Genomic DNA, 26,758 nt, shown 5'->3' with positions numbered 1-26,758 from the left:
GGGCGGTTTGACTTTCGGCTTCGAAATTTGCTCGGTGCGAATGGAGGGAATCTTGAAACGCAATTTGATGGCCGGTGGAGCCCGGGTTTGCGATCTCAAAGGAATGACTCCTCCTCGCGATGCACCAAGCTGTGATACAAGGACCGGCCGAGGCTCGCTTTTGGCATGAGGGGAGGTTTGTAGATTATCTGACTGCCATGGCGGTCGGTCGTGGTAGAGTGCCTTGTGTTCGAGCGGCCTGTTAAGGCGACGGCTAGCGAGGCCGTCTCCGAGGGCGCGACTAGTCAGCATTTGCTTGGTTCTGCTACACCGATAACTTTGGTAGTATGTGTCTGTATGATTTTGAAAGGTGAAGGGTTGTGCATCAATTTGCACTGTACTAGCACCTGCTTGAAGCTCAACGTCTGATCGTCTGATCTATGTCTGATGTCTGCACAAGTTGCAATTTGTCTGTCGCATCTGTCGACTTGATCAGCTGCTTGCTGCGTACCACTGTATGATGATGTCATCATCGTATCATCATCTATCCTGAAGTTCTGAACAAAGGAAGTCCTTTCGGTATGGCTTCTTGCTTCTTGCAAGTACGCCGATCCCCCTAACATTACTCTATCACTCTCTATATATTATTATATCTCTAGTGAACTAGCTATTTTATAGCATCTATAGATTACTCATATGCGAAGATAGTAAAGAGTTAACCTTCGATCATTCCCGCTGTGTAATCGGACCCCATATCCCATACAGCATATCTTGACCCTACCTTGGTACCGCGATCGCTTTACCGCCCTGTTGGCACAATGCAAGACCATCAGATGACATTGGATGCAGCCCCTTCTCGAGACACTGAAGATACGCAGCCTCTATTGCTCACTGAATTGCAAATGGAGTCCGATACCGAGATCAGAACTTCCGCTACTCCCACCAAGATTACCGATTGCGATAGCACTGCGGAGAAACGGGCCCATTCGATCGAAAGTGCTTCTCACAAGATGAATAACGCCTCGGCTCCCTTCAGCATCACAGGCGCTGGAAGTTCCGCAGTTCAACAAGCAGAAGCTGTCGATGCGATCCTGCAATGGGTTCGTCTACTAAAACTGGCCGTTGATAGGATGCTTAACGTCGATGACAAGTATTCACTTGGCGGACTTGGTCAAATACTGCAGATTGATCCACGATCACGGTGCTTCAGGTCTAGCTGTCAGACACCGGCCGGCATGGCATAGGCGACTACGTGAGGAAACAGTTCGTGTGAACTGGATATGTACACATCGCTAATCTGCACGCCCGTTGCCCTTGCCCGCCTCATTCTGTCAGGGAAAACCTTGAGGCGTGCATGGCATCCTCTGCTTGCCAGGAATGGACTTTGTATCATTACCAAGGAAGTCGGAAGCCTTTTGGATGGATCTTCGAGCGAGGCGTGTATTGTCGATCCGCAGGAATTTGCTGTCCTCAAAAAGTTAGGATTGCCTGGAGACTGGTTCAATGTAGACAAAGGAGGACGATATCACACAACTCAGATAGTGTAGCTTGTCGGATACTATGGAAGTGTGAGAGATCTTTAAGAGACGTCCGTTGTTTACCCGGAAGGTCCCAGCACGATTCTCGATCCAGAAATCATATCAGGACACCCCTTTGATTACAGTGCCTCTGATGTCAGAAGAAAGGTTTCACCGGTACTCATGGTCTCCTGTTCACTCCCAATTCATCCGATCATATAGTTGCCTTTCCCGGTAAGCGCTATTGTGGCGCACGCAGTCATACAGTCGAGAACCCAACCAAGTCGAAAGCGTTTCGGAAAGAACGCTCAGCATATGAAACACCCTGAGTACAACTGTTATGTGTGATTTCAATACGTGACTGGAGTAGCGATCCACCTGTCATATCGTTCTTGCTTGCCTCCCCTGCCCGGAAGTGTGTGGTCGGATAGCGGATGGATCGGCGCGAAGGTGACGTCCGCTCTTGCCCGACGACAGAGCCTCTCGCCGTTTTCGGCCCGGAAGGCATCGCTTGCTCAGACGTTGCTATTGCCTGCTGAGGCGTCTGCACCACCCACCCTCAAACTAGCCAGTTCAATGACATTGAAACAATGGCCTTTGCCCCTGTCAGAACCGATCTGAATATTGATCTAAGTGTGGCTTGGGAACCATCGAGTACCTTTACCTTCGCTCGACGTCCGACGCCTCCAGCTGCAACCGCCTTCCCGCTCGCTCATTATCCGGCTCCTCCGGCTGCATCTGCATTCACTTTCGCTCATCGTCCAGCTCCTCAAGCTGGGCCTCACACTACCTCCGCGCCTCAAGCTGGGCCTCAGGCGGCTGCGCCTCAAGCTCCTCGAGCCTCGACCTCTCTGTCCGGGATGACCGATATGGATGTGCTCCGCGCAAAGCTCGTCAAGGCCAAAGCGATCAGGGACAGGGCGAGGCAGGGCAAAGTCACTGAAGCGGAAAGTGACAGGAGGAGTATTCTCGCCAAAATTGTCCAGGGCGAAGCCGAAAGAAGGCGCAAGGAAGCGCAAAAATGCCACAAGCAGCACATCCATTCGGCGAGGTTCTTGGAAGTCCAAGCTGACGAGGAGCTTGTGGAGGGCTACCGTGATGTCGTAGTCTTACGCAGGCTCGCGCTGGAGCTCGAACATGAGAGGGAGGAAGAAAGGGAGTCGAAGCGATAGAGATTGGAGACAGAATTACATGTATCGAAAAAGAGAATCGGATCAAACACGGGGATCGTCAAAGAAGCGTTTGGTAAATCTGGTTGATGTATTTATGGCTTTGAATTAGCTAGCAGTGGCCCCAAATCGTATCAGCAGAGAATATTTGTTAGCGTCTGGTTATGATTTCAATTTATGGTGACGGTGAACTGGTCAACCTTAGAGAGCTTATGCTAGATGAATAGAGCCATTGATCTCTATCAGTCAAGCCATGTCCGATGAATTCGATAAGTCCCCGAAGGATGGAAACACAGTAGAGACAAGAGGAAGATCATCGGAGTAGGCATGGTTAGGGAATCTAGTTGGTTCATGGCTAGGAATTTCGGTCGCAAGTGATTCGAGCATTACCAGTTGATGCGAAACAGGGAATGGCGATGTTCGCTCTATAACCGTCATGTCTATGAGCTATTGCGACCTGGGACGCCCGACACATACCCGCGATGGTGATCGTCTTCGTTGTGAAAGGAGATCGACGTCGTAGAAAAGCTTCACCAGTAACATGACCATAAAGTCGACCCATCCAGATTTACGATGCAGTCATAGAGCTCTTAGTATCACTCCTACAAGAGTGAAAAATTGTTGGAGTTAGCAGGTGCAGCGCTGAAGCATTTGAATATCCTATTCGTATGAGCGCCTGGAGACGAAGAGGCGCAAGCATTTCGGTGCAGGTTTATGCATCGGTGCTTGACGGAATATCACACTCACAATTTCAATCTGTGTTGAATGGTGTATTAGTCAATTTTAAAGTAATCGTTTGAACAGATCTGGCCAGATACACAAGGTAAAATTGCCAAACACTCGGGACAAGGGCATATGAAGCAAGTAGAACAGGAGCCGCGCAAGATGATCACGTGACTCTCTCTCCCGTCCCGCTAACAACTCGTCCTCTCGTCCCGAGGCGTCGATAATTCAGCGAGATTCTTTGTTACGAATCGTATGAATCTCTATGGTAAACAGCCCTGACCGTTTAGACCTCCTTACGAAACTTACGGATCCAGGAAACAGCTTATAGAGTCTCGTTCTGACTCCCTCGAACACGCTTGATCCGGGACACGAAACCTCGCGGTCGATCGCCCGACTTCTGCTCGAGAATCTACCCTCTTACCGCTCGAAGAACAGGGTCGTCGGTCACCTACTCTCTGCCATTCGTCGCTCCGTTGTTCCGGGATCAGCGCATGCTTCTCAAATATAGTAAGTAGTTCACGATCTATGCCTAACTTTGTCATGTTTCGCGAGAACGGAGCTAACAATGTGCTTTGGCTCGACCGATAGATCAATGCTTCGATCGTGCAAGGGAAATGTCAAGCTGGCATGGCCCTTCCTTGAAACTCTACCCGATCTCTTCCCGGTCATAACAAGGTCAACATCCACGCTAGGTAGCCATACCTCGTTAACCTCCTCGATTGGTGCAGGACCATCGGCCATTCCACCACCACTACCACCACCACCACACGCTCGGCGCAGAGAACGATCGAGCTCTGCTCTAGGGGTAGGAACCCGATGGTCCGATTGTCGATCACGGCGGGAGAAGCTCGAACCGTGTCATGAGAGTCAAAATCAACCTCGACAACAACAACGGCGGAGGCTGACGAGTGGACTTGCACCTCGGCCTCTAAGCATCCCGCTCGGAGGTCGGTCGGGTATGAAATCGAACGGAGGGGCCGTCAAGGTGGATGTCATAGGAGGAGCGATAGCCGGGAAAAGGCAATACGGTTCGGTCGCTCTGGCCGTCAAGGAAGATCAGGATGTAGTTCTTGGCGCAGAATCGTCAGCGTTACCGTCGTTACGGTCGATGCCTGACCACGAGATTCGGCGGACAAGACAAAACGATCATCCATCATTGCCATTAACATCGGCATCAGCGAGAAACTCTACCAGACCTGGATCGACTTCATCAGAAGCTCGAAACCGATCAGATCTCATCGAGCTAGAAGCCATACTAGACGACTGGCTCACGGTCCGTCAGAAACGTGCGAACCGACGTACCGGCAAACTTCCTCATCATCAGATCAAACGGTTCATCCACCTCGCTCAGGCACTTCGTCACGAGATGGAAAAGTGCCCTGAACTGGGGTCGAAAGTGGTCCATCGATTACAAACGCTCGCTCAAGGGGTGATCGATCGGAATCTACAAGGCACAAAGGCAGCGTCGAAGCTGGCTTCTTCCGAGACCCTGTTGCCGTCTACCTCATCTTCCCCGGCTTGTGATTCAACACCATCATCCTCGACCGTACCGATGCTCAAGGACTGGAAACTATCTTCCCGCATGGTCACGACCCTGACCGACGGCCTCATGACTTACGGACTGTACGACCTGGCAGAGGATATGATCTATCTCTTCGAGATGAATAACCGCGGGAACAGGATCGATCTAGATGACTGTCTAGACATGATGGTGGAAGCACGAAGATGGGTTGAGGTATTGAGGTATACTTCGGGGAGAAGGCGGGGTTTACAAGATAGGGTCGCCGGGGATAGAGACTCAGTTCGTGACCAGAGGCAGAATCATGACGTCGAGAAAGACTCGGCGAGGTCGACCAGGTGGTTGGGGATGGAAATGAAAGCCTTGAACGCATTGAGGCGGTTCGGCGAGGTCGTGCGGCTACACGATGGCATCGAAGCCAGCACCTTCGAGAAATCCCCTGTGCGAGATCAGTTGACGGTCTGGTGCGAGGCAATGAGGGCGTCCCTGTGCCTGAAACGTATTGTTCCGGCCATGGAGATCCGGGACAGGCTGTGGGACTCGAAATGGCACGAGGTGGACCGAGCGTCGTATGTAGCGGCGTTGTCAGAAGGAATCCGTTGGACGGGCTTCATCCCAGAGATCGAGCAGAGGGTTTTGGCCGAAGAGATACAAATCTTGCAAGACCAACATCGGAGACAACTCTTGGACTCGCTCGCTAAAGCTCGTGTGAAAGCCGGAAGAGAGATAGGTCTCATCTTGCCATTCTACGGATGCGGGGCGGACGACGTCCACGCGACATTGGGCCTCTTGACGCAAAGTTCGAGGACGATCGAGTGGATGCTTGGTAGTAAGGAGATCATCATCAACGCCGACGCCCTGATAGGGCTGTGGGATAAGTTCGTCGCGGAAAAGATACGGACAGGGGGCATGGTGCCGAGTTATGTACTCGTCGCTTTCATCAAGGCGTGTTTGACTTTGGGCGAGCGAAACTTGGCCATGGACAAGCTTGATGACGCTCTGCGTACCAACGCCACCCTGCCGGTATCCTCACCACGGTACGAGTTCCACATCGCCGTTTTCACACCACTGGTGCAGACAATGGCGCGCGCAGAAGGTCGGGATGGGGCGGCGCGAGTGCTCCAGATGACTCGACGAGCCAGGGTGCATGTGGATAAGAAGATGGCCATGGTTATGATCGAGGCCATCATACGACATTACGACATTACGAACGCGGATCATGTATCGTCCTTGCGAGGAATGGTACAGATTCTCTGCATGGATCAGCCGCAAGTCCGCAAACGCAAGCATTTCAAAGGAAGTGCGAGCCCTTCGGATCAAGCTTTCTCGCTGGACAAACAGGTCCTGCAAGGACTACTTGATGAGCCGTCGAAGGATGCTACAGATACACCCGACGAGTCCGCCGAAAACTCGCCCCTTGAGCAGTATCATCATTTCTTGCGGATCAATGATCGCATCTCCTTAATGAGGCCGAACGACTTCTATCATGCCATGACACGCTTTGGCATCGAGATCGACAGCAAGCGCTTCACCGAGGTTATCGGCACATATCTCGGGATGTCTGACGCAAGATCTGCGTTGGAGGCTTTCAATCTGGCCCGTATGGTCGGGGTCGCTCCCGGCTTTTCTATGTGGGTGACTCTCCTCTGGGGTATCATGCGCTACGAAAACCTGGTTTTCTGCAGAAAGACCTTGAACACACTCCGTCAAGAAGGCGTCGTCCCGAACATTGCCGTCTACACTACGGTTGGGGCCGGACTAATCCGATCCGGCCAGTATCGCCAATCTAAAGAGTTCATGGACCTGGCGATGAAGCGGCTCGATCCAGAGACGATCGATACGATCTTTGTCTCGGTCGCCTTCAACGCTCGTTGCCGCGCTGGATTGCAGACTGACGCCATCGAGCTGCTGCGAAAATACCAGAGTCTGGATCAAGTTGCTCTCGATCGCAAGTTCAGGGAGAGCATCAAGCGGTTTCGGGCCTGGCACAAGAAACAGGACAACGCGGATGCTAGCACACTTGTGGGAGCGTTCGACGAACTGATCACGAGCGATGTGGAGGAAAGGGCTGCCGAGTCTCAGGGGTCGTACCCCATTACAAGGGCTTGGCTACACAATACCATCCGGAAGTATTGGACCCTCGCACCCGCACACAGGTCTGGACACAAGAAGGATTCACAGGAGTCAGATGACGAGCTGCTGCCGACCCTGACTGTTGTGGAAGAGAAAGGAGAGGGAACCCAAGCGGTAGGGCTTGACATGCCTCCGGTCGATCAGAAAAGTTGAGACAGGGTCGCTCAAACATGATCTTATGAGATCTCATTGTATTCTAGCAGCATATGGGACCCATCCCATTGTAGTATCCCTTCGTAGCATTTGCATCTGCATGGTCGAAACACAGGTTCCCCGCATTCGTCACATCTTCACTTGACCGTCACGTGACGTGGCGCGGTTGTCGTTTGTCCGGTGGTTCGCTCTGAAGCTGTGAAGTTCAACTTCTGCATGACTGTGACTTCCAGCAACTCTAAGCAAGAGATCTGCATCAAAGAGATAGACCAGACATCTGGCCATCTGAAGATTGGAACACATATGAGATTAAATCTGGTACGAAGTTTCGCCACGAGGATGTCATCGACAATACCCGGTCCCGTACAGAGCAGTATGCATCGCAAGGTGGGGCTTTTGCTCTCATCAGCATCTGGTCATACGACCCGCTGACATGTTACTGTTCCCGACTACAGCTTTCTGAAGGTCTAAAACCCGTGTTTCTGGAGATTCGTAACGAGCGAGTCGACATGTAGAAGTGGAATTGCATAAGGCCGCCGTGCTGACTTGAAGAGATCGGCGTCACCCGATAGTTCCTCGAAACATGCGCACCACTCTGCAATGAGAGCGGTCGGTGGTGGAAACGGAGAGACCCGTGAGGATGTGTGATAATCGTTGCTCAGCTATCATACACTGATCGATGTGACGTCCCGCTCCTCATTGCAGACTTCTCCGTGACGATGGCCTCGGAGGCTTTCAATGGCCTGACACCGATCAAGCGACATCGCCTCGTCAATGGACTCCTCAAAGAAGAATTCGAGCAGATGGGCCTTCACGCACTCAGCTTGCGATTAAAAAACGTCGAAGAGGCCGAAAGGGAAGGATTGGTGCAGGACAAGTCGGCACGGGCGGATGTACCGTCTTGTAAAGGCAGCGTGATCTGAGGGTTCTGAGCGATGCTGGACGATAGATCATACAATATAATAATACCTCTCAAGATCGTATCAAGCCGATTGTGCCTATGGCAGAAGCCTTCCGAGATTAAGGACGAATTAAAGCGCCGTACGCTTTCGAGCTCAACGTATGATTTACATATGCGATGTCATCGCATGATGCATGATGCATGATGCACGATGCATGATAATGATGATTTGTCACGTGTTACAGTAGTAGTATAATATGTCTTCTACACCAAGTGCCCTACTGCCCGTCTTGAACAGCCCGATCAATTCTTCTTCGGCTTCTTGGCTATGACAATCGACGAGAAATCAATCAGCGTCACTCCCCACGGGTCTGAGGGAGAGGAGATGAAGGAGAGCGCAGCAAGGGAGACAATATAGAAAGGGAGAGGGGATGCGCCAACTCACCCCCGTATTTCGACCTCGAAGCGGTTCGGTTGGCTACACCAGAGAAGTCGAGTGCACCACGAACGAGCTTGTACCTAGAGTGTCGACCGTGTTCATTCGCAAGGGTCAAGAGAGTCAAGGTTATGAGCGTCATCGAAAAACTGAACCCCAAATCGATTGCAACCCTGCCTCACCTGATACCCGGTAAATCCTTTGTCCTCCCGCCCCTGACGAGCACGACCGAATGCTCTTGCAGGTTGTGTCCCTCCCCGGGGATGTACGCGATCGTCGTCTCCCCCGTGCTCAGCTTGACCCTAGCGACTTTTCTCACGGCAGAGTTGGGCTTCTTGGGCTTGGTCGTGTAGACTTTGGAACAGACGGCTTTCTTCTGGTAGCATTGCTCCAAGAGGGGGGATTTGGAGAGTTTGGGGAATTGTTTACGGGCGCCTCGGGCGACTGCATGACAGAAGTCAGAGAGAGAGAGAGAAAGAGATTGAATGGGAGATTAAGCTCAGGATCATACTATCCTGAGATGTGGTGGACGAAAGGCTCACCCTGATTGATGGTAGCGTTGACCGTACTAGATGCCGAGAAGTTCCTGCTCGACAAGCGGGAAGGTCCGGCGATGCAGGTCGCCGTCGAGGAGGAACGCAGCGCCATGCCGTTGAAGGCTGATAGGAGGGATCTTGAGATTGACATGATCAAGCTGATTGTATTACCGCCAAGTTTGATGTTATCATTTAGGAAGCTGGGTATTCTCATCTCGAAGGTCGATCTCAGAAATCTCGACGAAGCACTCACTCACTTCGCTCGAGCACGGACGGACGCGCTTGAGCGAACGGGAGCCGAGAATACGAGATTGCGCTTCGAGGTGACGCGAATACTCTTAGGCTGTCTCCATCTCGATCGGATCCCCCAAGCTACCCGAGTCAAGACACAAGATGCATTCGAATGTTGCCCAATCTGGGTGGCACTTATGGTTCTACCTCGTCCCGAAATCGATGCTGATGGGTTGTTACCAGGTCAGAAATCGAATCGACGTTGTTGTTGCTCACGAATTGTTTGTTTACTTTGTCAGCGACCTCGATGCTCAATGTCAATTCAGAAAGCACATCGAACTTTTCCAGACTGAATACTATCATCTAGTATCTAGTACACAAGACCGCTCACCCAGCGCTGTCTGCTGGTTCAATAAACGCCTGTTTCTGAAAGATGAGCGGCATAGCACCAGAATACGCCGCCTTCTTTCCTCCATCTACCCATCCCAACATCCCCAGGTACGCATCCTCGGTACTCTCCACCCTCAGGTCGTCCACCGGGAACCGTGGGACCGCAAACGAACTCCGTCCGGAACAACGAGCCGCTTTGGCTGGTATCAGCGCTATATTGGCATGCGAAAGGTCAGTTCACCCGTTCTCTTCTGCTACGAGCGCTGTCTTTCCGAGCTCAACTCACTTTGTCTTCTGTACTTCTTCTCGTAAGATACGGCACCGAAGATATCTCTATCGAATACGCCCGTAAACGCTCGGCGACCACTCGGACGATCTTCCAATCTACTCTTGTACAATGTAGGGAGATCATCGCGTCAAGCCGGACGACTCCCAGCAAATCTAGGTCGATCGCGAGTCCTCGGACCACTCCAGGGGGCAGTAGCAGCTTCTTGCCAGGCAGTCCATCCAGAGCTCCAAGTACTCCTCATAGGGCGGGCGGGATCTCGAACCCGTTCTTATCGCCCTCTGATAAAGGAAAGGACAAGATCGGGCCGGTGACTCCGGGGAGAACACCGGGTTCGCCGTTCGGGAGGGGAAGATTGGATCTGACCGGGTTGAGGAGGAATACCAGTACTACGAGCACCAGTGCTGGTGGTGCTAATGTCACGACGGGTACGACTTCAGAGGGAGTCAAGCTTGATAGAGGGACTGGAAGCGAGGCCGATGCAGGGAACACGGAAAGCGAGAAAGGGAAAGGCAAGGAGAAACAACCCGTCCCCGGCCATGGATCTGCTGCTGGTTCAAGCTCAGAAGCGGAGTCGAGACCAGGTCCTCTGAGCGTTCCTTCGCCTTTTCTTGCCTTGAGTCCCAATGCATCTCCGAGCAAGGCGAGCGGCAGTACTACAGGCGCAACTGGGTCGGCCGGGCCCAGAGTTGTAGCATCAGCGACAAAGCCGATCCCGACTACACCGACGAAAGCCCGTCAGACCGCCCACCCAGACCCCCTGCTCATCCCGTCAAGATCCAGAGCATCGCCTTTGGCTTCGACATCGGACTCAACCTCAGCTCCCGCTCCAGCATCAGCGGGACCGATCGCCCCCTCCCCGTCTCGTCGTGGAAACGCTTCACCGATGCACAACTCGTTGTTGAAGGCCAAGGCCGAGATGGTCCGTCGGGCCGGATTCGCAGCGATTGACGAACGGGACGAGGACGAAGAGGAAGATGAGGACGAGTTGGCATTGGGCACGAGGACAAGTGCGCGAAGAGGTGCGGACGGGGGATCTCCCTCGAAACGGAGGAAATTCCAGGGTCAAGGGATCGACTTGGAATCCGCCATCAAAAGTTCTCATTCCATCTCGGGACGTATGGGGAAAGAACCGACGAGTCCTTCTTCGAGCAAGAGAAAGCTGCGGGAAGGTTTGATCGAGAGGGAGGTGGAGCCTGTCAGGCCTACAGTGGACATGCTCCAGCTCGTCCTTCCTCCCGGTCTGGCATCGATCTCCTCTGCGAGCGCCACAGCCGCGAGTCCTGCAGCTACGACCACGATGAAGATGTTGCCATACCTCGTCTCGCCTTACGTATCCATCCACCACCCTCCGCTCACCTACTCTGGAATATCCAACCACGTCCTGCCAAGCGCGCTCGATCGAATCTTTGCCAAGACGGTCCCCTCTGCCGAATACGCTTGGGGGCCATCGTTCTTGATGCAATGTAAAGGCGGTCATGGGTATGTCGATTGGGATGAGAATCAGCAGGGAGACGAAGGACGAGACGAGGAGAGAGAGATGTGGAAGCGGCTAGACATGGCCGATAAGCGCAAGAGGCGAGCAGAGAAGAGAAGAAGGAGGGTTCTGAAGCACCTACAGAAGGGGCTAGAAGTGCCCCGCGAAGACGATGATGCCGGGATGGACGTTGACGACGATCAAGGACGCAAGAAAAGGCGGGTCGAGAGGCCGAGGTGGGAACGAGAGTTCGGTATGGAGGACAATCATGCCGAGAACGGCCTCAGGGTGAAAGCATTGTCTGAGGTGCGTCTTGCGCGGTCCCTTCCATGTGGGAGGTTTGGAGCTGACCGAATCGTCGCAAATCAGGTGTACAATGCACCAGGCTCGGTTGAGGCGGTTAACAAAGAATCTGGTGCAGCTGCCGTCCCGTGGGATCCGAAGCAAGCCATATGGTTGGCAAGGGCCGAAAGTAAAGGAATTGCCGTGAAAGTCTGGAGCGAGGAAGTACTGGGCGGGTCAACCTGAGCGAATGCGGACCGCATGCAGGAGTACGATCGATATATGGAAAGTAAACAGCCTATGCAAGTACTACCTAACGTACGAGGACAAGTGCAACGTCAATGTTGATACAGACAGTCGTGAACGAGCGCGAGCCTCCTTCGTAAACATCATGTCCTGGCAAACCTTTCTCACGTCCCGACTGCTGATCCGAAGACGCTCAATGTCTTTCCGGCCGCAGCGTATATGCTTCCATCGCCTTGAACGAGCAATCCTGCCACGGGGTCGGAGAAGACCTTGGTCAGTATCCCACCGGATTCCGCCGTATGTGTGCAGATGGGTTCCCCCGTGTACAAGTCCCAGCCGCGAACTCGGTTGTCCGTACCGGCCGCTAGGATCTTTGTTTGGCTGCCGTCTACGGCCGTCCCCTGTGAGGACCGATTCGGTTCCAGTCAAGAGATAACGGAAGGCGCTTGTCAGACCGGCAGGTGCTCACCAATCTATGACGAAAGGTAGTATTGATGTGCCCTGCAAAACGCACAGCCGGTCCTGCAGTCGAAAAACGTAGGTCGAAAAGCGACATCTGAAGGAAGATGCAGCGGATCAATCAGTCGCTCCCGCTGGCATGTATTGGAGACCCACCTCGCTTCCCATCCTGCCCACTATCAACCCTCGACCGCATCCAAACGAGCTCTCCAGCCCTATCAGGTTGATCACCGGATCACCCTTTTCCTTGGGCTCCGAGACTGGTTGTGGGGCAGAACTGGTCCTGAAGTCGTGATGCAGGATCTTGCCAGACCGCAACCCGATATACGCTTCGTTCTGATCAGTCACAAGCTTCAGCTTGATTCTTGCGGGATGATACGATGCATCAGATCGTTACGAACCTTATTGACGTGTTTGACCGCATAGATGGCGCTTCCTCCGACAGGAACCGTCCGAAAACTTCCCTGAGGTCTCGACAAATCGGAAGAGTAGAGCATCTTGCCATCACCTCCTATCACGACCGACCCTGATACGCTGTCCATACACCAGGCATCCGTGAGTTGCTTGAGGTTGTAGTGGATCGTCGATCTAGTTGTCTGTTCGGCGTATCGTTGTTGAGAAGAGAAGAAAGGTGGATACTCGGGGCAGATGACGAGGGAGGGTTTAGGTCCGAAGCTTGTAGCGCTGTGTATGATTCGAATAGTCAGCCTTGAAGAGCGCTTGGCAAGACGATCACCCTCGCATGGAAGTATCTCACATGAAATAGTCCTTTTCGCAAGCGATACCGCTGATCTTGATAGCAAGGTCGAGTTCGATATGAGTGCAACGTCACGACCCAACCCCTCCTGCAACTCACTGAGGAGGCCATGTCATATGTCTTCCATCGATACCTCCGAACCAGGGTTCTGTTTGTCGGCGGCTGAGAACGTCCTTGGACTTCATGCAGTTCCACATCATAAGAGGCGAAGTAGGATTCGAAGGGCTGGTCTGCGATCCCAATGACCTCACCGGCCTCGCTGCCCATCATGACATGTGTCGGCTCATCCGGTACCGACTGGTGAATGACAAGAAGTTCGTGGTCAGCCGATTGTCTGGCGATGCGGCGATAGCGATCAACAATTTGCTCTCACTCTCAATATCGTAGTCGGATAATCGTAGGCCTTGTCTCCGTAGACCTCGTTCTCTTCGAGACCCAAGAACCGTCCGCTTCGCAAGAATCTGTTCATATGACGACGCAGTACCGATCAACACCGTTGGCCTATGAATATGGATCGAAAAATCCGGCAAGCTTACGATCGATGGCCCCCAACATCTCCCACTTTCCAGCTTAGACTCTGAGAAAGTCCAGCCGTACCTGAAAAGCGGGATGTGATCCGTGCGCATCCCACCGGTGTTTCCGTAGAAACAATACGCTGTCTGCCATATCCCTTCGATCCATCGGCCAAGGTACGCTTGAACCCCCTTTTGTCTATCTCTTTTCCGGTCGAATTCTTCCCCAATGACGATCGTGGCTGAACAGATCTTCTTGAGGGACCAGCAGAAGCTACAGGTACTGGTGGGGTCGGAAAGTAGCGATTCCTGATCGGATCAAAGGTCATCCCCGGTAGATCCCCGAGCGGTCCAGCCATGTCGAAGCCGTGATGTTAGGCGACCTGGAAGTCCGGCCTCTGACTGATGAATGCTGGAAGACGTGCTGACCAGCATGAAGACATGGATAGATGGTAAGAGTTAAAAGTAGTATTGAATATGTTGGAGTTGATTCGTAACTTTTGCTGAATCGGATCTGACCGAAATTCGATCTCGCGCTTAGCACAAGTCCGAGATGGCCGCCGCCATGAGGCGAATGCGAGGCAGGCGCAGTTCTGGTCAGATCAAATGGATGATATGCGCGCTATGAATGGGGTCGCTATGAAGAAGGTCATCGGCTGCCGTTAGGGCTGGGGGAGTGAAACGAGGGTCGGCTGCGCTCGCAGGAGATCTCTTGGGAGAGTTCTTGGGAAAGTCCTCGAAGGCGAGCATCGTCTCCTTTGCGGGAAAAGGGCTGTCATTTTCCCGCATCTCCTTCATCGATAGAGCACGCTTGAGGGTAGCCCTGACCGTCTGTAGGCCAAGTTTCCGTACTCTTTATTTGATGTACAGGTACTCGATGAAGGCAATCCTCATCTATATACAGGAGTCTTTCCCGATACACGCGACACTGATGTGCTCTTTCCCATTCTCTTCCTTCCCGATCGATAAAGCGACACTCGTCGGTTCTCTCTGTTCCCATAGCACTCGATGCTCTTCTCTCTTCTTTTTGTTTCTTATCTGTTAGCAATACTCGTCTTTGTCTTCAATTATCTCTGCATCAGAGAATCGTAAATGTTTTCATTCCTATGTCCCTGGTCCAGCCTCCTCCATCAGTCATCTGTTTTATCCTGAATCTTCTCCACCTCCAGCACGAGTCTGCATAGGGTAACATAGTCCTGGTACCTGGTGATGAGTACCTCATCCGCCTGGACCTCCAGAAATCAGCCTGATGGATTCACTACCAATGACATTTCTGCGCTTCCTTGCACCTCCCGTTGGCTTCATTTTCAATAGCTTTGCTAAGGATTTGTACTCTCTCGATCGCTTCAACCATCACTTTCGTTTGAACGATGGTAGGTACAGAGGTAAGCAACGCTTAAGGCGTAACGGGGCCAGCGTTGACATCGATACCGATAAGAGACCGGGATGATGCGCCTGCCGTCTAGACGAGATGCCGTTTGTCGGTAAGATTCACTTGTCATACTCCGGCTGCCGGTCATTGGCTCAGTCCCACGATATTCGAATCGATTTCTAGTGATACAAGACGTTCGGCGTTTCTGTGTCTATTTCTATACAGATGGTCATTATACAAGAAAGTTGAAATTCGTTTTTCAAACACGGACGCCCATAAGACAAGAGATCAATCTTCGGTCATCACGAGCGGAGATGGATATAGCGATCAAAGCCTTCTGAGTTCCATCGCACACCTGCGCAACGCCGCAGTCTTCGCCTCCAACTCATCGGCCTCATCTTCGAGACTTTTGGCCATCGCCTCGTGCTTTTCTTTGGTCGTCTTTAGTTTCGTGATGACTCCCCCGTCTCTCGCTGAGGAGGAGACTGCCCTCCCCGCCTCGTTGCTCTTGCCACCATAACCTCCCTCGCTAGTCTCCTTCACACCTTGTCTGTTCGCCTCGACACCGGCGGGTTCGCTCATTCGTTCGGCCTGGAGTCGACGGTCAGAACCGGCTGGCTTCTCCCCGCAATGATGTTGGCGAATGTTCAAGCTACACTGCGAGGGTCCACCTTTGGCGGCGACGGAAGCGATGGCATCCGGCGCCTCATTGCGAATGGACTGCCGATCAGAGTCGGCTGTGTGGATGCTGGTAGGGCTGGGTCCGCTGAACCGGTTGAAAGAAGTGATGGCGGCCTTCTTGGGAGGCCTTTCATCCGCCATCATCTTCTCCCCCGTACGCTTGCCCAATGTGGCCTTCGAAGCGAGATCCGTGCAAACACCTCCGATAGTAGAGAGGGGTGGAGGTCTTGGAGTAGGTTTCTTTTGGATGTTTCGAACCCCGTTGTCGAGAGCTATCTCGTCAAGGAAGCTGATGTCCTTGACAGAGGCTTCAGAAGAGCTCAGAGCTCTGGATAGCGCTTCTTCCAAGCTATCGATGGTCTCATCGTCTTCTTCCGCGACGACGTAGTCGACTCTAGTGGAATAAGAATACGAGCTGTTAGTGATTTCGGCGAACGCTCGGCGTGCTCTGAACATTGACACACCTGTAAAGTACTTGATTCCTCCCCGTTCTGGTCATCGGCCTGACCGTCTTTTCCGTGTCCGTGTCCGACCCGACCGACTCTTCCGTATCCGTGCCCGCCTCGGAATCTGTCGCTATAGTCCCTTCCGCTTGCGGCTCCACCTTGATTAGCAGAGGTTGTGTATCCTGTACATCGAGGATTGCCCAAAACGTCGTTCAGTACCGATGTTGTTACATGGAGCGCGTTCCTCCTAACTGTGATCGTACCTTGATCATTTCGTAAATATCTTTGATACTATTCTCTCCACGATGAGTCAGTAGATGCGCAGGAAATCGACACAGCTTCGAGGCTCACCCAGACTGAGCTTTCTCCTTGGATGGTTGATGGGATGATACACCCTTGATTATGACCGCTCGGACAGAGTAACCTTGGTAGCCCCTGTCCGGTCGAATCTGAACCTTGAGGAACGCTTGAAGCCCGAAAAGGCGATACTTGGCTTCTTGAGATCCTACACGATCCGGAGACAGTGAATATGATCGCCAGTACGGGCACGATCGTTGGCTTACCTTCGACCAAGAGATGCATGTAGTTGCCGAAGTAGCACACGTTGCGGCAGTTCATCTGAGTACAATCTCAATCGTGAGCTCGGTCTGGATCATCAACGAGAAAGGCAGCCATATCCTTACCTGTACATCGTGGGTTCGCAACCTTTGCATGATGCTTTCCATGATGGCGTAGTGGGATGCGGACGTGGCGGGTTCTCCGAGTTTGGGTTCCCGTAACCCCTTCATCTCCTTCGACGACAGCAGAAGGTAAGACTCCCCAATGAACCATTTGGGTTCTGACCAGTAGGGAAGGTAGCGAGACATGATGCAAGATTCCGGACGCGGTATAAGTGTAGGCTGAGGTCGGATGTCTGTGATTGTGACACCTAGTATATCTATCTAGTCAGCTAGCAGCTAGCTAGCTAGGTCGCAGAGTATGCTATATAGATATACGAAAATTGAGAATGATGCGATCGTTAAAGGGGCAACGTGCAAAGATCGCATGGGCAAGGGTGCGATCACTCTGATCGCGGAATGCTCACAATTCTACGAGACCGACAGAAAGTCGATGCGATCCACTCAACATGGGGCCGGATCTCGCGTGGTTAACCCCAAAGCCCAAGCCCCTAAAAACGCCTCGCCGGACCCGCGGCCTGTCTCTCCATCCTGCACAGCTGTTACGTGATTTCGTACCTTAATAAACAGTTAGGGTGTTGGCCCGAAAGCCGGAATAAAAGCATCCGATGCCGAGCAGCATAGCAACAGGCGCAACAGGCCAACAGGCCACGAGCCACAGGACACAGGCAGTGTGACAGGCAACAGGCAACAGGCGACAGGCCGACAGGTCATCTGGCCATCAGCAAATTTGACATCATCGCTAAGTCACTACGTCATAGATCATAGATCACGGATCCCAGACCAGACTGCTACGTCATTTCACCGCCTGCATCATCGTCATCTTGACCCGCAGTCACGTCATCCCCTTACTGTATTACCGGCTCGTGCTCCAGTTAGTATAAAGATCTCGCATTCGCCATCATTTTTCATCATCTCCCTGCTCCCTGATCTCTCGTTCACCAATCGGACTGCGCACTTATAGTCCCATGGCTAGCTACAGAATCACTCATCTATTCCTCTACGACCAACAACCTTGTCTCGCCGCTTTCCTACTTCTTCAAACCGCACTGGGTATTCATTCACCGACATCAATCCCGGACGAGGCGAGCGCGAGGCTGCTGGTGGTAAAATCGCATCGTTCGAGTTCCTTGGCCGGAACAGGATCCAGTAGCCCCGCTCTCAGTCTTCATCCTCATAGCAACGGATGTCGACAAGCCTTTAACACAGCGGACCGAGCAATCGAAGGATCGTCCCTGGTCGTTCTTAGATAGTACTGAACGATATCTCCAGGCGGGGGCTGGTTGCTGCGGGACCTACATATCCCAGCATGTTCGGTGGCCCTGTTGAGCCTGCGGACAAGCCTAGGAAGGTTTTAACGCCTGGTCATTTATGAATCCAGAGACACCTCCATATGAAACTATCCGCAGCGGGCAGAGGACTTGAATACTACGACTATAAGGACGAGGACGACGCCCCGGTTAGCGGATCGTCAAATTTTACTTCGCTAAGTCGGCTCGTTTCGGTCTATCATACGAGTTCGACGACGCTGATCCCCGTTTGTGGTATTGTTAAGATTCGTTCGTCACCTTTGTCTACTCAAACGGATTCGCGACTACGCCAACACGCTCTCTACCGCAAGAGCATTGCGTCGTGCGGTCAACAAAGCCAAGTGCTTGTCCCGTATGTGTCTTCGCTTGAGTCTCCGCTGGACTACGCTCACGATCGCTCCCTTCGACTGATAAGTGCATGGCCGTCACGAGTCTCGGCGGTTATCAGGAAGAAGGGACTGTACCAGTCATATCAGGCAACCATCGTCCAAGGTGAGTGCCCTTCTCTTCTGATTCGGGTCTCTCTTCCATCATCAGTTCCACTGATCACCTCGTCCTTGATTCCATTTATATAGTACGGCACTCTAACCCATAAGATCCGGTGCGGACGACCGCTTCACAACTCCTCACCTGGCGGTGCTACAATGTGCGTCGAGATACTGTAGGCAGTTATGAAGCTTGACACTGAGGCTGACCTTCCTGGTTTTCTGCGTAGCTACTTGTATGCGACATCTTATGCGTCTCTCGCCACCAGGACACGATGACATGGCACAGACTCCGATCGGGTAAGTCGATGGATCTCGACTGGCGTGTCACCATATTCCACAGCTGATCGCCTCGTATGTGGGTGATCTCGCAGTTCGCCTGAACCTGGACCAAGAAGCTCGTTCATACCGAAGCGGATCGCCATTATCCACTGGATATCGCGTTCTTTCACCACCCACTACACGCTCGTATGTTCCCCTTCCCGTTCTTTTGCCGGCTCTCGACATCATCGCTGATCCCGAATTGCACGTACACTCTTTCAAGAACTCGAAGAGCCCCTCCCGGATACACGATGTACGACAGGGGGCCCGGGAGGGATAGGGGAGGCTTCGTCAATGGTATCCCGGGCCTCTCTGATTTCGTATGTACCGACCGTCGCGTGGTCGATATCGGTTACGATTGTACTGTAGCGGCCCCGTGTTCCTGATCGGAGATGGAATGACTTCAACAATATACCTTTTCCTCTCTCACTTGGTGTTGATCATGAGCTCGGATATGGATATGCACAAGTCTAAGCTGACTAACTGGCCGGACATGACTCGATTTGAAGCCATGGACACCAATTCGACCCCTCGAACGCAACTTCTTCAGCTGTTTCCGCAAGCTCTGGTCTGTCCGTCTCACAATCTATCTACGGAGATCAAGCTGCAAGGTATTATCGGTGAAGAAAACAGCATATCGACAAGCCCGGCTTAGCAGCAGATATAGCGTACCCAGCCACGATGTAAATTGCACCAAGAATATATGGTGACTATGCGATAGACGTTTTGAGCCCAATATATACCGACACGTGTCGTCATACGAAGAGCGAAGACCCTTGATCTACTGATAATTGTATCGATGCTCATATGGTCCCTCTTGCTCTGAGCATGCAGGGAACAAGGTCAAAGCCCAAGGCTCAGGGGTAGCCTGAGGCCCGGCTTGAGGCGCCAGACAATGAACGAAAGTGGATAAAGTTGCAGCTGGAGGAGCTGGATGACGAGCAAAGGTGAAAGTTGTTGCAACTTGAGGTGTTACATGCTGAGCAAAGGTGAAAGTATTTGATATTTCACAAGCTGCATCAAAAGTAATGTCCTAATTGTTTCTGACATAGGCAAGCGCCAATGTCCAGTATCCAATGTTTTAGAACTGACTAGATTGAGGGTGAGTGGTGCAGACGCCTCAGCATGAAGTCATAACAACAAACTGGCAATTGACAGTGATAGCAACATCTTGGCAAAGACCCATTAGCGAGTGGAAGCTTGATGTTGTGAAACGTCGAATTCGCGGAAGGACATTGATATATATTCAGGATGTCCGTTCAGCCTCGGATCGAGCACCGATATCACTTCCCAAACGCTTGCTGAATATGTGTGTATGAAGCTCTTGAGTCGATCGAAACACGGGCCATCATAGACTTTGCCAAACAATTGCAACAGGTGACCTGAGACAAGGAGAGCTTCAAAATGCCCAAAATTAGAACGAACCGAACGAAACCACCTCCAGAGGGTTACGAGGATATCGCGTGAGTACACCCTTTCCTCGAACAAGTGAGACGCAGCTGATTGACCCGTTCTGAATTCGCTCGGCTCAGTGACATCCTTGAAGATTATGCCAAGAAGATGAGAGACGCCGAGAACGATGATCATGAGGGAAAGCGCAAGGTTGAGTCGGTCTGGTAAGTCTGTGAGATAAGATCGCTTTCTCTGTCGTACAGGGTGATACTGAATTACTGCCGAATCTTGTTACCATGGTTATTGATCCTTGCACCTCGCTCATCATATTTCGACAGGCCTATCATGCGGATATCGCACGCTCGATCTAGGTACATTTACGACCTGTACTACAAGCGGGAAGCGATCAGCCGGGAGCTGTACGACTGGCTGTTGAAGGAAAAGTATGCGGATGCCAAGTGAGCAATCTCTTTTCGTCTTCAAGGATTCACGGCGAGGTATGTCGTAGAGAGAGCGAAACTGATCCAGATGTTTGATGTTTTGCGTGTAGCTTGGTAGCAAAATGGAAGAAGTATGTTGACCCCCCTTCCATGAACGCTCCGACTCAATCGTCCAGCTCGTGACGGATCATGTTGTACTGACCTCTTACGATCGCCCATTGCGGACTCGCAGGAACGGATACGAAAAGCTCTGCTGCGTCAGATGTATTCAGACCAAGGATATGAACTATCAGGGGTCGACCTGTATCTGCCGGGTACCCAAAGCGCAGTTGAAAAAGGGAACCGTAGTGGAGTGCGTGCATTGTGGTGAGTAGAGCTGATGCAACGGAACCTGTCCCGGGGACCTTGTTTCTTTTGGGAACGCGGTACCGGGCAAGACGGCTGATGGTGGACTGTTCGCGTTGCGAGGGAATAGGTTGTCGAGGATGTTCAACCGACTCGTAGTCGACCTTTTCCCGGACCCATTTCGTCGTCCTCTCCGTTTCCACTCCCGACACCTACCTATATTGTACACTCATGAACCCAAGTCCAAGCTCAACGAAGCGACAATTGGACCATTCGACGCGATTATTCTAATATCGATGCCCACAAGACTTGGAGGTCCAGGCGGCCAGTATTCGTTCAAGATACATCTGTGTTTTCTGAATACAGGATTATTGGCGGTCGGTACAGTTGGCCTGCTACAAATACAACAACAGCAACAATCGGACGGCGGTATACATGGTGCAAATAGTATACCCAGGCAACAAGAAGGACCAAATCGAAATCCCAGTCTGTTCCGCTCTCCTCCTGGTCCAATCAGGTCAACGATACCCATTGCTCGGCGCAAACGAGACCATCTTGCCTCCCGATCTCTGTTGATGGTTGGACGTATAATACGCCGTCCCCGTTCCCGGGTTGCTGAACTGGGGCATCGAATTGGCATTCGGTCGTTGAGCATAGTTCGTGGGGTAATAGGTGACATCTTGAGGGTAGGCGTAGGCGGGAGGGGCGGGCTGCCAAGGTTGAGTTCCATAACCTGGACCGTAACTGTCTTGTTTCTGGTATCCTGAACTGGAGTCGGATTTCCGGGACGACCGTTTCCTAGAGAAAAGACCTGAGGAAACGACGTAATATGGTGTTGGTCAGGCTTTTACCTTGTTTACGGCGACGTTGCCAAGCTGGCATGTCTTACCCATGATGAACGGAGTGACGCGGGTGGATGGTAAGAGTGCTAGCGGTCAGGGTGTGTAATCGATATGCTTGGCGCAAAGGATCAAAGAGAATAGAATGAGAGGCGTCTGTTAGGTCTGCAAACAATCGGCTTCGTCGTTTTGCCTCGAAAAAGCTTCTCGTCCAGTCCTATCATATATAGTCCCATGGGGAAACCTGGAGCTATGCTGCGAGCAGGCCAAGGTTCGTCATGCCATACAAAGGAAGACTCTCTGTCCATGTCGCGCGATATCCTGCCCCACGCAACAAGGCAGGTCGCGCCACGACTGTCACAATCACTGTTTTCGTTTATGGCACTGAGGGGATCTGCAGCAGCCGATGGTGTGGCGATCATGTGCGTGAGAATCGTGAGATAATCGTCATGTCCTCCTTTGTGTAGAGATCGGAGGGCTCACAACGCGTTTCATGTTTCGCTTTCTGAAAGGGCAGCCAACTCGGTAATCGATCAGGTTCTTCAGGTTGTTCGTAGATCGTCGTTGATCCGCCAAATGCTTGACACAGATCTGTTTACGTGGAAACTACCGGCGGCAAGTTTATCGCGAATTCGATCAATCTTATATCGATGATCATGCTTCATCTCGCAACAAGAATGTCCCCTTTGTCGCATTGACGTCCCTTTTTGCCTTTGCTCGCACACAACCCTAGTTCCTGCATGTTCGCCTTCAAGGATTAGGGCCCGGTCCGGGACCAGGTCCCCCTTGATTAGGCGGCCCACCCGGATGGTTCGAGATGACTGACTGAGGTGTTGCGGGATAGTGATGCGGTGATGCGGCTGATATTGGCAAGGGATACATCAACCCGAGCCATGATGCGCCGGCTGGTTTTAACTCACGATGCGACATGCCTGGCGGTTGAACGTAATATACTGGGTTGCCGGCTGGCCGTAACATCGCATTTGCAACCATCATAGGCGACTGGTTGCCGGGATTGTTAGCAAATGCTGCAGATTACCGGTGATATCAGTGTCATCGAACGCGGCAAGAAGGGCGAATGGAAAAGCTTACGTGGCAAACCCTGAGGGAAGCCATTTGGCGTGCCGGGGCCTGCGAGGTCAAAGCTCGAGCTCAGAAACCGCGAGGCCCTTACTCTAAATCCCTGCCACATACCTCCCATTACAGGTCCACCTTGCGGCACGTAGAATCCACCTCCCGGACCGTATGGCGGTGCAAAGTGACCGTTAACCATTCCAGGCTGACCAGGACTACCAGGTACCGGGAACCCACCCTGTCAAAGCCATTTCCATGAGCAATTCTGCGACCGTCCGCTGGCTTGTTCGACACTGACCTGATGCTGCACTCGATACGGTGGGAAAGGACCGTTCGGACCCATAGCAAATTGGTTCATGATGGGTCCTCCCAGATGTCCCTGGCCATGCATGGGGTCTTCTTCCATTCCCAACGGCGGTGCGGTCATGTATGCGCCAGTAGGATGCAGAGCGGCTAAGAACTTCTTGCCCGCAAACGGCCAGTTGACAGCTGTGATCAAACCAGCGTCAGTCTTGGTCGACGGTATCAATGCGAAATGTAGGAACGCACGGATGTTTCTAGCTTCCACAACCTTGCCCTTGAACGGGTTAAAGTCTTCGCGGAGGTTGACCATACCATTACGCTTGGGGACTTGCAAACCAAAGAAGGGGTTTCGAGCAGGTACGACAGCGGCAGCTGAGGCTGAGGCGAGAGGTGGGATTTCCATGGCGGGCTGTGTTCGATCATATCAATATCTTATTGTCCTTCGGCTCATAACAAGCAAACTCACCGCTGCAGGAGGGCTCTTGGCGTCGACCGGGGCTCCGCTCTGCGCCATGAAGAAGATCGAGCATCAGCACAAGTCAAACTTCAGAGACCGCGCTAAATTCAAACTCACGGGCTTGAAATCGACCGCCTTGGGGTTCGGTTTGAAGACAAAGGTCGAAGCGCCCGGATTAAGTTTAGGAATTGTTCCGGCAGGCGAGACGGCGGCAGACACATCGGCGCTCTTGTCTCCGATCGAAGCATTGCTCTCGTCCACCTTGACTTGAGGAATTGTGACATCAGCGGTCGGCTCAATGGCGATCGCTTCGGGTTTCGGTTGGGCAGCTCGGTGGAACGGGGGGATCTCCGGGATGACCATCTTGATCTTGGGCTTAGGAGCGGCGGCAACGGGTTGAGCGGCCATAGGTTTAGGCGTGGGTTGGACAGAGGGAGCGCCACCGACCGGCTTGGCCGAGCTAACGTTGGGAGAGGTCTTTTGCGAGCCTCCCACAGGCAGGTCGGCCGGCTTGGCCCCAGGAATCTAGCGCGACGTTGCCAACAAATTAGCCATCAGCAGATGCGACTTTTTTTTCGCTGGTCGGTGATAGGCAGCGCGTCGACTCACCTTGAAGGTCGCTCCAAACTTTTTCAAGTCGGCCAGCTTTCTCTCGCGTTCCGCTTTCGCCATGGTCTCGCGCTGTTTCTGCAGCTTTTCCTTCTCGTGCTCGACGAACCCTTGGATATCTCCCTTGATCGCCTGGGATCCACGTGCGGCTCCCTGTCAAGACCACAGCACCGTCAGCCGGGGCACAATCAAGCTAGCTATTTCAACATCGAACTCGAGCCTCACCGTCCTGAGCTTTTCCGGCGTCCTGCCCTCCTTCTTGGGAGTCTCCCCATCAGCCGAGGTCACGTTCAAGACGGGAACCGAAGAAGCCGCATCCGGGGTCGCCTCCTGTTTCGTCTCGGTGCTGACTACCTTGCCACCTCGAGCCGTCTTCGTAGCAGGCTTTTCCGGGGTAGCAGTGGAAGCAGTCGTAGCCGGTGCCGCACCCTGAGCTTGCGTCTGAACATCCTTGTTGTCCTTCTTTTCAGGCTGAGCGGTAGGAGAAGGAGTAGCGGCGGCTAGTGCGTCGGAAGGAGTACCCGAAGCCAATCGACGAAGAGCCGGAGGTACATAGGCCGTCTTTCTCTTGACCCCCGAGTACCTATACCAAGTACAAGGGTTAACAACCCCATGACAAGAATGCCATATGCAAAACAACCTCGACTCACTTGTCCTCCTCGTCCATCTCCTCGCCATTTCCGTTGGCGACCACCTGTCCCCTCTCCTCGGCGACATGCGTGTTGTCCGTCTTGCCCCCCAAAATCTCCTTTTCCAACCTCTCGGCTGTCAAGAGCTTTTCCTCCCACTCCCTCCCTGAACCCTTCTTGATCGTCGTGGTGTACAGCCCTTCGTCGTAATCCGTCTTGGTCCCGAACAACTTGGCGTTGGTCGCGAATTGATCCCATTGACCGATAGAGCCGTTGTTGTACTCGGACGCGAGATCTCCAAAGGTCTCGGCGTCCTTTTGAGATTTGGTCTGAGCCGGGCTGGGCGAGGCCGAGGTGGGCGAGTTGTTATTGATGTTGTTGTTCGACATGGCGTTGATCAGTCCTGCCAACGGAGTCTGGGTCGAAGGCGAAGGGCTAGGCGCAGCACCCTTTCGTCCGGCCGAGGCAGGCGGTTGACTTCCGAGAGCGGGGAAAGCTGATCCTCCTGGTCCAGAAGGAGATCCCATCGACATGCCCGGCCCTCCGCCTGGTTGCTGTTGCTGCTGGTGTCCATGCGGCTGTTGGTGCTGATGGTGAGGCGCAGCGTTGGAACCCCAAGGTTGCAGATCCCTCATTCTGCCCGGGTTGTTGTTCCCAGCGGCTCCTCGTGAGATGTCGGAGTCTGTCCTTAGTCCTTGATGAGTGTTGGGAGCTGTCATACCCGCATCAGTCAGGACGACAACGAGGAGTAGAATCAGCTAATATTATACGACCAGAACACATGAGGCATGTTTCCCATTCTCAGCCGTCCGGTAAGACGGTACCGAACGACGTTCTGAGGAATGGGCGTTTGGACCGGAAATCTATACTCACAAGACCCGAGCCTGACCATTCCGCTCGTCCCACCCCCACCACCCCCACCTCCACCAGCACCCCCACCGCGAGGTCCACCCTGATGCCCGTGTCCGCCGTTCGGAGCGGGTCCTCTCCATGATCCTCGCCTGCAGATTGTTCGTCACCGTCAATTCAGTTGTTGTTGTCATGAACGCCGTTCGGTCATTGACGATTAATCGTGTTTAGATTAGGAGATTATGTAGAGTCGTTGTTTAAGTTCCGATCGATGTGTCAACGAGCGAGACGTAGGACAAAGTAGAAACGGCATAAGACCACATCATATAAAGATGTATATCAGCCAACAGGAACCTACATGAGATCACTGACGGTGCAGCTGGACTTACCTCTGCCCACCGATACCACCGCCCGGACCACCACCACCACCACCTCCAGGAGTCTGTTTAGGTTTCCCGTTCAAGCTCATCGGATCGCTTCAATATGCCGTTGTCTTCGAGTAGTCCTCTATCTCAAAGTCGAGATCGAGTTCGAGGTAACCTAGTTGACAAGTGAAGTTTATGGATTCCGAGTTCGACCCTCGGGTTGGCTTCCTATTGTTCGGTGTTTCGGTTGATCGGTCGGGCCGGGGTTCGCGTCAGAGCAATGTTGAAGGGTCGGAAGTCAGAGTCCCGAGCGAGTAAGCAAGATGGTACACACGCCGAGCTCAGATCAGTCTGACGCATTGCTTTGTACTTGTACCACCATCGGAACTCACCAAAGAACGTCTAGAGGGTGAGAATCACAAGGAAACGAGCGAGATCCACGTCCAAGAACTCAA

General features: G+C 52.7%; 8 protein-coding genes across 8 annotated transcripts; 4 read left to right on the top strand and 4 right to left on the bottom strand.

Annotated features, from left to right (window-relative positions):
• Positions 1 to 3,672: 3,672 nt before the first annotated feature.
• On the top strand, positions 3,673 to 7,305 carry HD553DRAFT_348535 (uncharacterized protein). The gene is made up of 2 exons (XM_046183389.1): positions 3,673 to 3,898; positions 3,980 to 7,305. The coding sequence occupies exon 2, from the start codon at positions 3,984 to 3,986 to the stop codon at positions 7,194 to 7,196; it is 3,213 nt and encodes a 1,070-aa protein (XP_046038393.1). The 5' UTR covers positions 3,673 to 3,898; positions 3,980 to 3,983; the 3' UTR covers positions 7,197 to 7,305.
• Positions 7,306 to 7,535: 230 nt separating this feature from the next.
• On the top strand, positions 7,536 to 8,119 carry HD553DRAFT_340088 (bola-like protein; the record flags this gene model as incomplete). Its single annotated transcript, XM_046182503.1, has 4 exons — positions 7,536 to 7,583; positions 7,652 to 7,707; positions 7,769 to 7,830; positions 7,902 to 8,119. 4 exons carry the CDS (start codon positions 7,536 to 7,538, stop codon positions 8,117 to 8,119), a joined length of 384 nt encoding a protein of 127 aa, XP_046038392.1.
• A 232-nt stretch (positions 8,120 to 8,351) lies between these two features.
• On the bottom strand, positions 8,352 to 9,274 carry HD553DRAFT_184583 (putative ribosomal protein S12). Its single transcript, XM_046176975.1, has 4 exons — positions 9,076 to 9,274; positions 8,716 to 8,977; positions 8,543 to 8,616; positions 8,352 to 8,423 (listed from the first exon to the last, which is right to left on the bottom strand). The coding sequence occupies exons 1-4, from the start codon at positions 9,218 to 9,220 to the stop codon at positions 8,401 to 8,403; spliced, it is 504 nt and encodes a 167-aa protein (XP_046038391.1). The 5' UTR covers positions 9,221 to 9,274; the 3' UTR covers positions 8,352 to 8,400.
• A 246-nt stretch (positions 9,275 to 9,520) lies between these two features.
• Positions 9,521 to 12,097, top strand: HD553DRAFT_184562 (uncharacterized protein). Its single transcript, XM_046176974.1, has 3 exons — positions 9,521 to 9,921; positions 10,004 to 11,759; positions 11,823 to 12,097. Exons 1-3 carry the CDS (start codon positions 9,734 to 9,736, stop codon positions 11,979 to 11,981), a joined length of 2,103 nt encoding a protein of 700 aa, XP_046038390.1. The 5' UTR covers positions 9,521 to 9,733; the 3' UTR covers positions 11,982 to 12,097.
• On the bottom strand, positions 12,064 to 14,160 carry HD553DRAFT_184547 (uncharacterized protein). Its single transcript, XM_046176973.1, has 9 exons — positions 13,734 to 14,160; positions 13,571 to 13,658; positions 13,449 to 13,494; positions 13,297 to 13,376; positions 13,198 to 13,232; positions 12,842 to 13,124; positions 12,597 to 12,776; positions 12,451 to 12,537; positions 12,064 to 12,382 (listed from the first exon to the last, which is right to left on the bottom strand). Exons 1-9 carry the CDS (start codon positions 14,066 to 14,068, stop codon positions 12,146 to 12,148), a joined length of 1,371 nt encoding a protein of 456 aa, XP_046038389.1. The 5' UTR covers positions 14,069 to 14,160; the 3' UTR covers positions 12,064 to 12,145.
• A 945-nt stretch (positions 14,161 to 15,105) lies between these two features.
• On the bottom strand, positions 15,106 to 17,074 carry HD553DRAFT_367257 (uncharacterized protein; the record flags this gene model as incomplete). Its single annotated transcript, XM_046184121.1, has 8 exons — positions 15,106 to 15,164; positions 15,205 to 15,260; positions 15,437 to 16,156; positions 16,227 to 16,390; positions 16,472 to 16,499; positions 16,560 to 16,713; positions 16,772 to 16,826; positions 16,892 to 17,074. The coding sequence occupies 8 exons, from the start codon at positions 17,072 to 17,074 to the stop codon at positions 15,106 to 15,108; spliced, it is 1,419 nt and encodes a 472-aa protein (XP_046038388.1).
• Positions 17,075 to 20,405: 3,331 nt separating this feature from the next.
• HD553DRAFT_281754 lies at positions 20,406 to 21,337 on the top strand (the record flags this gene model as incomplete). Its single annotated transcript, XM_046178137.1, has 6 exons — positions 20,406 to 20,464; positions 20,534 to 20,617; positions 20,732 to 20,851; positions 20,944 to 20,964; positions 21,066 to 21,199; positions 21,309 to 21,337. The coding sequence occupies 6 exons, from the start codon at positions 20,406 to 20,408 to the stop codon at positions 21,335 to 21,337; spliced, it is 447 nt and encodes a 148-aa protein (XP_046038387.1).
• A 1,286-nt stretch (positions 21,338 to 22,623) lies between these two features.
• On the bottom strand, positions 22,624 to 26,531 carry HD553DRAFT_184506 (uncharacterized protein). The gene is made up of 14 exons (XM_046176972.1): positions 26,328 to 26,531; positions 26,076 to 26,090; positions 25,963 to 25,985; positions 25,111 to 25,801; positions 24,686 to 25,043; positions 24,461 to 24,613; positions 23,969 to 24,376; positions 23,861 to 23,899; positions 23,641 to 23,803; positions 23,390 to 23,580; positions 23,212 to 23,329; positions 23,110 to 23,148; positions 22,938 to 23,045; positions 22,624 to 22,842 (listed from the first exon to the last, which is right to left on the bottom strand). Exons 1-14 carry the CDS (start codon positions 26,405 to 26,407, stop codon positions 22,808 to 22,810), a joined length of 2,421 nt encoding a protein of 806 aa, XP_046038386.1. The 5' UTR covers positions 26,408 to 26,531; the 3' UTR covers positions 22,624 to 22,807.
• Between the last annotated feature and the right edge of the window lie 227 nt (positions 26,532 to 26,758).

Source organism: Filobasidium floriforme, assembly GCF_021052385.1.
Source record: "Filobasidium floriforme strain CBS 6241 chromosome Unknown HD553scaffold_5, whole genome shotgun sequence".
In the NCBI taxonomy this organism is placed as follows: Eukaryota; Fungi; Basidiomycota; class Tremellomycetes; order Filobasidiales; family Filobasidiaceae; genus Filobasidium; species Filobasidium floriforme.
This window is presented reverse-complemented; position numbering and strand designations above follow the sequence as displayed.